Source organism: Equus caballus, chromosome 26, assembly GCF_041296265.1.
Source record: "Equus caballus isolate H_3958 breed thoroughbred chromosome 26, TB-T2T, whole genome shotgun sequence".
NCBI classification, from domain to species: Eukaryota; Metazoa; Chordata; class Mammalia; order Perissodactyla; family Equidae; genus Equus; species Equus caballus.
Window position 1 is genome coordinate 46,035,028 of NC_091709.1, and position 8,583 is coordinate 46,043,610.

Sequence of the window (8,583 nt, forward strand, 5' to 3'; positions counted from 1 at the left end):
TAAGATTTTTTTTCCTTTTTCTCCCCAAAGCCCCCTGGTACATAGCTGTGTACTTTTAGTTGTGGGTCCTTCTAGTTGTGGCATGTGGGACGCCCCCTCAGCGTGGCCTGATGAGCGGTGCCATGTCCGTGCCCAGGATCCGAACTGGCCAAACCCTGGGCCGTTGAAGCGGAGCACGCAAATTTAACCACTCAGCCAGGGGCCAGCCCCTACGTTGACAATTTTGAAGCTGTTTTTCTATATCGTACCTAGCATTTTCCATGATATCGTTAACTTCTCAAGAGTATGCAGTATTCCAACGTAAAACCACTGTTGTTTCTAAAAAAGTCCTTCACGTAACTTTTGGAAAGATACGGAGCATCTCAGAGAAGAAAGGCATTAGATACCTACATCACCCCCACGAGGGCCACCGTTCCATCTCAGCGCATGTCCGTCCATCCCGCGGTGCCTGGACCCACCGTGCCCCGGGAATCGCATTTCCAGGGACCAGACCCTGGAAGTCGGCATTGGAACAAGCACTCGGGGGCACCCCTTGGGGTTCCTGAGGACACACTGTCCTATGCCGCTTATTCCCAGCTGCATGCTGCCCTTGTGTGGATGGGCTGGGCACTGAGGTGCCTTCTAACTGCTGGTATGCAGTTTTTTATACATAAATCTTCTGTCCGTACATTAATTTTCCTTATGATAACTTCCTGGTATGAACTGTTTTAATTGTGAAGTTTTATTTTTGGCTTACAAAACTGTGTAAGGACTGAGATATTTATTGAGTGCCTCCTATGTGACAGAGAATAGGCCTAATGCCACCTATCTGTCTGCTGGGGACCCTGAGAAAGACACAGGTCCCCAGGAGACACTGGAGAACAGCTGGACAGCCCAGGAAAGGTGCAACAGGTGCACCCAGAGTGTCCACTGCCCCATGTGGGTCCCAGGCTCTCCCTTCTGACTCTTCTGATGCTTCTGAACTCAGGAAACCCTTTGCCCCATTGTTTATAGCGACGGCCTTTAACAGTGTACATCTGGTCCCTCCCTTGTCTCGTCCCGATTTCTGTGCCTCCTCCCTCTTTCCAGACGGGGCTCAGGTTGCCTCTGCTCACACTCCTTGGCTTCTAGGGGACATGGCTTGGAGGCACACCCACTGTCCCCTCTGTTGTCGGCTCCATTCCCGGCAGCCAAGCCTGTGCTGGCTCCCAGGGCAGAGGCAGGGCAGTGCTTGCCCACTGGGGGTCCCACTTTCAGTTACTGCTACTATTATCGCCCTGGCTATTGGAGATGATTGGTCAATTTGCTACATGCTTAGTTGTTTAAATGTTTCATCTTTTTTTTTTTTTTCCAAAAGGTTTCTCAGGCTAGTGTTTAATTAGTAACAAACTCTGATGAGGACATCATTGGTTGATGAGACACAAGCAGCGGATTAGCACCGGGATCCGGTGAGTGACTCACCTGCCTGAGAGCGTGACCAGGAGAGCAACACAGCAGCTCGTCCCACTGGGAAGAAGGGATCCTGAGACACTGAGAAAAGACAGAACCCCTGACTTCTACTCGCCCTGGGAAAATCAGAGATCACACCAGTGAGATTTCAAAATTGCTGGAATTTCACATTTGATCCTCTGAATACAGACTTCGAATTGAAGTGATTCAAGGCCCCTGAGACGACCCCAGGACTCTGGGTGGGGAGACTGGATACGTTCCCCAGCTCCAGGAAAATCAAGAGCTGTGGCATCACGGAATGAGAGAGAAATGTCAGGTTTTCCAGGGCCTTTGGATAGAAAAAGCAATGCTAATTGCAGGTAAGACTTATGTGAGTAAACTAATTATAGACAGCAGTAATGACTCTATCAGCTCACCCTGGGGCTCACACACTGTCCCAAACAACTTACATTTTTAACACATTTAGTGCTTAAAAAAAGCACTGAGATTTGTTATGAGTATTATTCCCCCAGAGAGGTTCAGCAGTGACTCCTACGCCACACAGCACGTACAAGGAAGAGCTGGATCCCCACTCAAGCATTTGGCCCCCAGAGCTTGCCCTCTGTGGCAGCCTGAAAACATCTGTCTGGACGCAGACCTGCAGCCATAAAGCAACGCCGATGCCACGAGCGGCGTGAGAGGCTGACTCCACATGCGGACAATGGTCAGACCATGTACAGCTGACAAGAGAGCTCTGACCCTCAACCCCTGTAACAACCATCCAGAAGCCAAACCACAGGCTGCAGCCAGGGGCCCAGAAGGTCAGCGCCTGGCCATGACAGACAGCTCCCTCATTTTTGCCTCTCCCACCTCTGACTCAGGACAACCAGAGAAAGCCACATATGTCCCTGAAGCTGGTCACACAGGATGCCCCAGTTGTAGAGAGCTCCCCCCCCAAGCCTGCCCAGGCCACAGCCTCCACCAGGGCACAGCCAAGCCCTCCTCTCCCTCGGTAAGCTGTGCCCTCCCCTGCCTGTCTGAGTCTCTGCCAACCTAAGGGATGGGGTCACCCCTGCTCCCGCCGCTCTGAATAAACGGCCTCTGTGGGGTCTCATCTGGGTGGGACACGTTACTCCCACAGGTGTCCCATATCTGTAAAATGTGAGCGCCCGCAGACCCTGGTGCAGCAGGGAGAGACGCTCACACACCAGGAGGCATCTCAAGAAGGGTCAAAACCTTCGGCAGGACAGCGGGGGCCCCATGGAGCTGCAGGACGAGAGAGGCAGCAGTACCACCTTCCCCTCCCTCCTGAGCATCATTTTCTGAGGCTGGGTTTTCTACAGAGAGGAGTTTTCCATTTTTACGGGATCTGATCTGTCATTCATTCATTCACTCAACTATGAATGAATTATGGGACTGTCTCCTTCCCCACCCTGCAGGGCTCAGCCGCACCTGACCGCCACCCTGCCCTGAAGTTACACACCGGGCTGCGTCCTGGCAGGTGCCAGAAAGGCACACCTCCCCACACACTTGCTCTCGGCCACTCCCACTGGGGCTGAGCAATGTATGCTCTGCGCAGCGAGGCCCGGCCTGCTCCTGCAGAGTCAGCACCCGGGGATGGGAGAGGGCCAGCGTCCACTGAGGTGCAGCCCTGAGCAGTGGTGAGCGCTGGATCTTTCTCAAAGGCCAGTCCTGTCCAGAAAGCTCCCGGCACAGGCCCCACCCTGCCCCACGTAGGACACCAACCCTTCCCTGCCCAGGTGGCTGTGTCTATTCTAAATCCTAAAACAAATCCCGCCAGAACCAAGTCCTTTACTCACGTCCTTGATCTCACCGCCACCCCTACCCGAGCCTCAGGCTCACCCCCACCGCTGGACCCCTTTGCGCCCTTCTGGCCACCCACGTCAGCCCTTTACTGTGTCCCCTGGCCACAAGCTTCTGATGTCCCCAACAGCCCACACCACAGGCCGGCACAGTGGGGCGCTGGCCCACGCCTTGCAGCTGAGGAGCAAGGTGGGCAGGGCCTGACTCTGGGCTCCGGGACGCCCTGGTAGCCCCCTGACCCTCTCCCCAGCTCCTCCAGGTCCGGGCTGGGCTGGGCGCGGCTTCTCTGGACCCTGCCCCTGGCATTTCTCGGGTCCAGCTCCCCACTCCTCCCACTCATCTTCAGGCCCTAAAAGTCTCGGCCATTTCAGAACCCTCCGCTGTCCATGGCACGCACGGGACAATGCTTCAGGCTGTGGGGACATGGAGACCAGGGCAGGACAGGGGGGTCTGGGGGTACTGGACCATCCGCATTCTGCGACCTGCACGCAAGGACCATGTACCCTCCGCATCCTCGCAAGGCCCGGCCCGCCGCCACCCACATCCCCAGTCCCCCACCACCAGTTCCGGGGACCCCTCGACCGCGCCCACCCCGTGCAGCTCATAGTCACCCCCCACCTCCACCGCCCCCGCCCCCGCCCCGCCCCGCCCCGCCCCGCCACGCAGGGTCACGCCCCCACCCGCACCCTCTTGACTCCAGAGTCCCGGGGAGGACGACACCAAGCCCCGGGCGGGGGGACCACGCAGCGCAGGATCCTCGGTCCCGAGACGGTGCCCACAGAAGGGGCGGGAGCACTCGGGCTGCGGCCGTGCGCGTGCCCCGCGCCCATCTCGGCGGGTCTGCGATCCCGCGCCAAGCCCGACCCAGACGCAAACCCCCTCCGCGCCGGGCGCCGTGGTCCCGCCCGCGCGTCACGTGACGCCGCGCCTGCTCCGGGTGGGAGGGGCCCTGGTCACCATTTATTCCCGCTCTCGCGGTCCACGGTCACCGGCCGCTCTCCGTGTCCACACTCGCTCTCCGTTCCCACCCCCGCCCACCGCCAGGATGATGTGCGGCGCGCCCTCCGCCACTCAGCCCGCCACGGCCGAGACCCAGGCCATCGCCGACCAGGTAGGCCGGGCCGCGGCGGGGCTGCCGAGCGGGGATGGGGTCGGGGTCCTGCCCGGGTCCTGGGGACCCGCCGCCCAGGACGCTGAGATGGCGGCTGGAGTGCAGGCGAGCGCTGGGTTCGGGGCCCGCGCCCCGGCTGGGTCACGGGAGAGCGCCCTCCTGCCCTGGGGATGCGCACGGCGGGGCGCGGAGGGGCAGGGCCCTGCTGTGAACACCCTCGGGTAGATGGGAAAAATCGTGTAGAGAGAGAGCTGAGGATGCCGCAGGTGGGGTCGGTGAATCCGGGAAAGTGAGTACAGGGTCCTCACTTTGCTGTTGTTGCAACGCTGTGTGCCCAAGTGTGAAATCGTCTCCAGATAAAAAGTTTTCCAACCGTAGCGCAAAGGAAGCGAACCCGGCTGGGGGCAGAGGCAGAGCCTGGTCCGACCCTGGGCGGCTGGCTGACCCCGCCCTCGGTTTCCTCATCGGTAGCCTGGGCGTGGGGAAGGCACCTGCAGGGGAGGTTCTGGTGAGGGTGGGTGAGGGGGCTGCCCCACCCATCCTCACGTGTCAGCAAGGTGAGTCTTTGCCAGCAAGACAAGGTGCAGCCCAGGAAGGCTGGAGGTCTGAGTCTGGAGAGGAAAGTAAGACAGACTTGTTCCCTTGTGACCTCCTCCCCTGCTGCTGCCCCCTGAAGCCAGGACCGGTCAGCCCAGGGTCCTGCTCGGGCTTGACCACATGACAGCAGGAAGGGGCTGAATCAGTCCCACGAGACCCTTGAAAAGGAGGACTTTGCAGGGATTCTGTGTATGGGCCTCCCCTGGGCATGGTTCCTGCTCTTCCCCCACAGCTGCTCCACAGCCCCGCCCTTCCCAACATTTCCTGGTTTTCCAGGCCCCAGAAATTCCCCACTGTCCCATGGAGGTTGCATGTGGGTGAGCACATTCAGCAGAGAGAGTTGCCGTCTCAAAGGGCCCCGTAACTTGGTGTTGATCACTTAAGGGTGACATGTAAGTGGCAGTGTCACTGCTGCTGGGAGAGACTGTGGGGCAGCTGTGGGGGAGCCGGGCGCTGGCTGGGCGGCTCTAAGGGGAGAGGTGCAGGGTAGCATCCTGGAGGGCTCTGGGCTGCAGGTCAGGAGACAGAGGGAGAGGCTGACCCAGGTCAGAAGACGTCAGAGTCGTGCATTCTGTACCCACCTCCCGGAGAAGTGCCCACCAGCCATGTCCTTGTGCCTTCCCTGGCTGTCTGCCCCACCCTGGACCCCTGAGGGCCAGGAACAGGCAGCTTCTAACTTTCCTGGGGCCCTCTGTGCTCCCTTGGTACAGCCCAGCCGGTCTTTCTCCCGGTCAACAAGGGAGTCAGTGAACTGTTGTCCCGCAGGCAGTGCCCTGGGCTGGCATTCCAGGCCTCCATCTCTCCTGTTCCACCACCTCCATTTGGGTTTTCTCAGCTGTCCTTGCACACAGCTGTGGCTTTCCTGCCTCCACTCCTGGAACAGGCAAAGAGACAGGCCATTCCTTCCCAGCCCCCAGGCTGTGGGTGTCACTCGCCCCGCCTGGGCTTGTAGACCGTCTGCGGGGTCAGTTCCCTGCAGACCCAGCAGGCACTCTGCATGGACAAGTACAGGTAAGTGCCCAGGCACGGGTGGGTGCTGCCCCAGGGAGATGCACACACCACAGTGAGAACCTTCCAGCCGCGTGGACAGAGCAGGGGAGCTCCTGGACGGTGGCCGCCTTCTCCCCGCCTGACGGCCCTCCTGGCCCTCACTGCCCACACTCCAGTCTTCTCTCCATCCTTACCCCCAGCAAGGGCCCTCCCTGAGGCCGCTGGAAGATCATGCAGCCGGGACTCAGTACATGTAAGGAGGGAGAGCCCCCTTGTCTGCCAGCAACGGGCATCTTTCTGCAGCTGGTTTAACTAAATCCTGGAACCTTCTGGCACCCATTTGGTCCCTCCAGCACAGAGTCAGCATACACCAGTGCCCCCCAGTTCGTCTAGATAGCAGGCAGAACCCTTTCAAATCAGGTGAGATTTTAAATGAAAAAAGAGACAGACTTGGTCTCTCCTTCCCCCATAAAGATGCTCTGTTCCTGAAAGGCCAAGACCCTGGAAAACAGCACTGAACCAAAAGTACAGTGACTGACACCAAAGATCAGGCGCAGCCTCTGCCCAAGGGCCTGCATCCCAAAGAAACCCCTCCCAGTGCAGCAAAGCCCTTCCACCTGCACGCACAGGTCTGCAGCCTTATCTGCTGGAGGGGAAGAGAGGACCGCCTGGAGCGGGCAGAGGGGAGAGTGCAGGGAATTAAGGCACGTCCATAAGATGGAAGACTACGTTTAGTTTAAATTTTAGCATTTCCTAGTTTTCAACTTTAAAACAGTAATTTGAAAATGATAACCATCCATGAACCGTTGGCATGTCAGGTAGAAAGAACAGGGCATAAAGTTGTACATGGCGTTGTGAGGATGAAAATAGAAAGATCTCCCAGGCCTAGAAAAGGGAGGGCAAGGAGGCGCAGCGGTGGTGTCGCTGAACCTGGGGTGAAGTGAGGCGTCGCTTCCTGAACGTCAGTGTCGGGGCTGAGTGTACTGCGTCCCCTCCGTGATAGAGACGCACGCGTCACAGAACATCTGTGCAGGGCAGCGTCAGAATGCGGTTTGTAAGACAAACGTCAGACACGAGGTCTTGTGTGAGTTGCTGTGGCAGGAGCAGCGGCATCTCGATTTTTCCATTCTCTCCCCTTCCCCAGGTGAGGTCACAGCTGGAGGAGAAGGAAAATAAGAAGTTCCCTATTTTTAAGGCTGTGGAGTTCCGGAGCCAGGTGGTCGCGGGGACAAACCACTTCATCAAGGTGGGGTGTCTGCCCTGTGGGGGGGGTCTGGCCTGATGGGTGCTCGTGCAGAAGTGGGTGGCATGGGCTCATAGGTGCCATCTCAGGGGTGCTTAAAGGGGGGTCCGGGAACAGCCCCTGCTTCAGGGGTTTGTGGCCTCTAAAACGAATGTGTCTACATGTGTGTGTGCCTGTGTGTGCACACGCCAGCCTCCTTGGAGGAGAGAACCGAGCCTCTTGGGGAAGTGATGGCTCTGATGGAGTGAGTGTGGGGTGCGAGGGTGTCGCTGGGGTAACCAGGGCATCTGGTGCACTTGAAGGAAGGAGAGGGGAATGTCATCAGCCCCGTCACTGATGACCTGAAGGGACATGGCTCCCCACATCCAGGCCTTTCGCAGACTGTCGCGTCCAAGAGGGGAGCTGGGGTCAGAGGCTGCACCTGCCCCCTCACTCCACTCTCTCCTTCCAGGTTCAGGTTGGCGATGACGACTTCGTGCACATTCGAGTGTTTAAAAGCCTCCCACACGAAAACAAGCCCCTGGCCTTGTCCAGCTATCAGACCAACAAAGCCAGGCACGACGAGCTGTCGTATTTCTAGCTCCTGAGCTTGAACAGATCCCGTGTTCCATGCGGGTCTCCGTCCTCTGAGGACGTGTGTCTGGGATCATAAATGAGTGTCATCTCTACGCTGTGCCACACGGGGTGGAGGGGGTGCTATGTGCCTTTCTGTGTCTGTGTATCTAACTTTCCCTGTGTTGATTTTTTTCCTACCAATCAATGACCTTAACTAAATTCCCTTGAAAGAGGGCTTATTTTCCTTAATTATATATATTTTAAAGTTTATAAGTTTCCTGTTTTTGGTTATTTTCTTCATTAAAAGCATAATCACAGTATAGAGGAGTCCAGAGGTGAGGGTGACATCTGTAAAAGGGCTTTCAGAGGCAGGTGACAGCTGTCCGGTTGGAGCCCCTCCTGGGCCGTGTGCTGACCTGAGCTGGCCGAGACCCTTCCACCTGAGGAGCTGATCCCAGGGGTCTGCCCAGGGTCACAGCAAGTGGGCGGTAGACACAGGATTCCAGGAGCCTGTGTTCTAACTGTGGCTCCGCACGCTGTCCCCTCGCCTCTGTGTTGTGTCTCCAGGCCTCGGTTTCCCCCATAAAATGAAAGGATCTGAGCAGCTGTGATTTTAGAGCATCAGCTTCAGATGCACTCAGACAGTCACACACTTTACACCCAGTAGAGATGCCCAGATGCGTGTGGGAGAGGCAGGGACATCCCGGGTCACTAGGTGCTCGTGCAGAGTGGCTGGAGCTGCCCAGAGCGCTGTCAGCCTGGAGGCCCTCTGGGCTTGTCTGCTGAGTGGCGTGGCTCAGAACCCCAGCATCCGGCAAGAGCACATCCGTTTAGTACCACTTCTGTCCCCAGCAGG

The 8,583-nt window shown here is 57.9% G+C and overlaps 1 protein-coding gene across 1 annotated transcript; it reads left to right on the top strand.

The window, feature by feature from the left end:
• The first annotated feature begins 3,935 nt into the window (after positions 1-3,935).
• LOC100050835 (cystatin-B) lies at positions 3,936-8,000 on the top strand. Its single transcript, XM_001491167.7, has 3 exons — positions 3,936-4,342; positions 7,074-7,175; positions 7,624-8,000. The coding sequence occupies exons 1-3, from the start codon at positions 4,277-4,279 to the stop codon at positions 7,750-7,752; spliced, it is 297 nt and encodes a 98-aa protein (XP_001491217.1). The 5' UTR covers positions 3,936-4,276; the 3' UTR covers positions 7,753-8,000.
• The last annotated feature ends 583 nt before the right edge of the window (positions 8,001-8,583 follow it).

What these genes read in the sequence shown, in the direction of transcription:
- LOC100050835 (XM_001491167.7), top strand. Translation starts at nt 4,277, where the DNA reads ATGATGTGCGGCGCGCCCTCCGCCACTCAGCCCGCCACGGCCGAGACC. An exon ending in CCCAGGCCATCGCCGACCAG is followed by an intron (nt 4,343 to 7,073) that starts GTAGGCCGGGCC and finishes CCCCTTCCCCAG; the next exon opens with GTGAGGTCACAGCTGGAGGA. An exon ending in GGACAAACCACTTCATCAAG is followed by an intron (nt 7,176 to 7,623) that starts GTGGGGTGTCTG and finishes CTCTCCTTCCAG; the next exon opens with GTTCAGGTTGGCGATGACGA.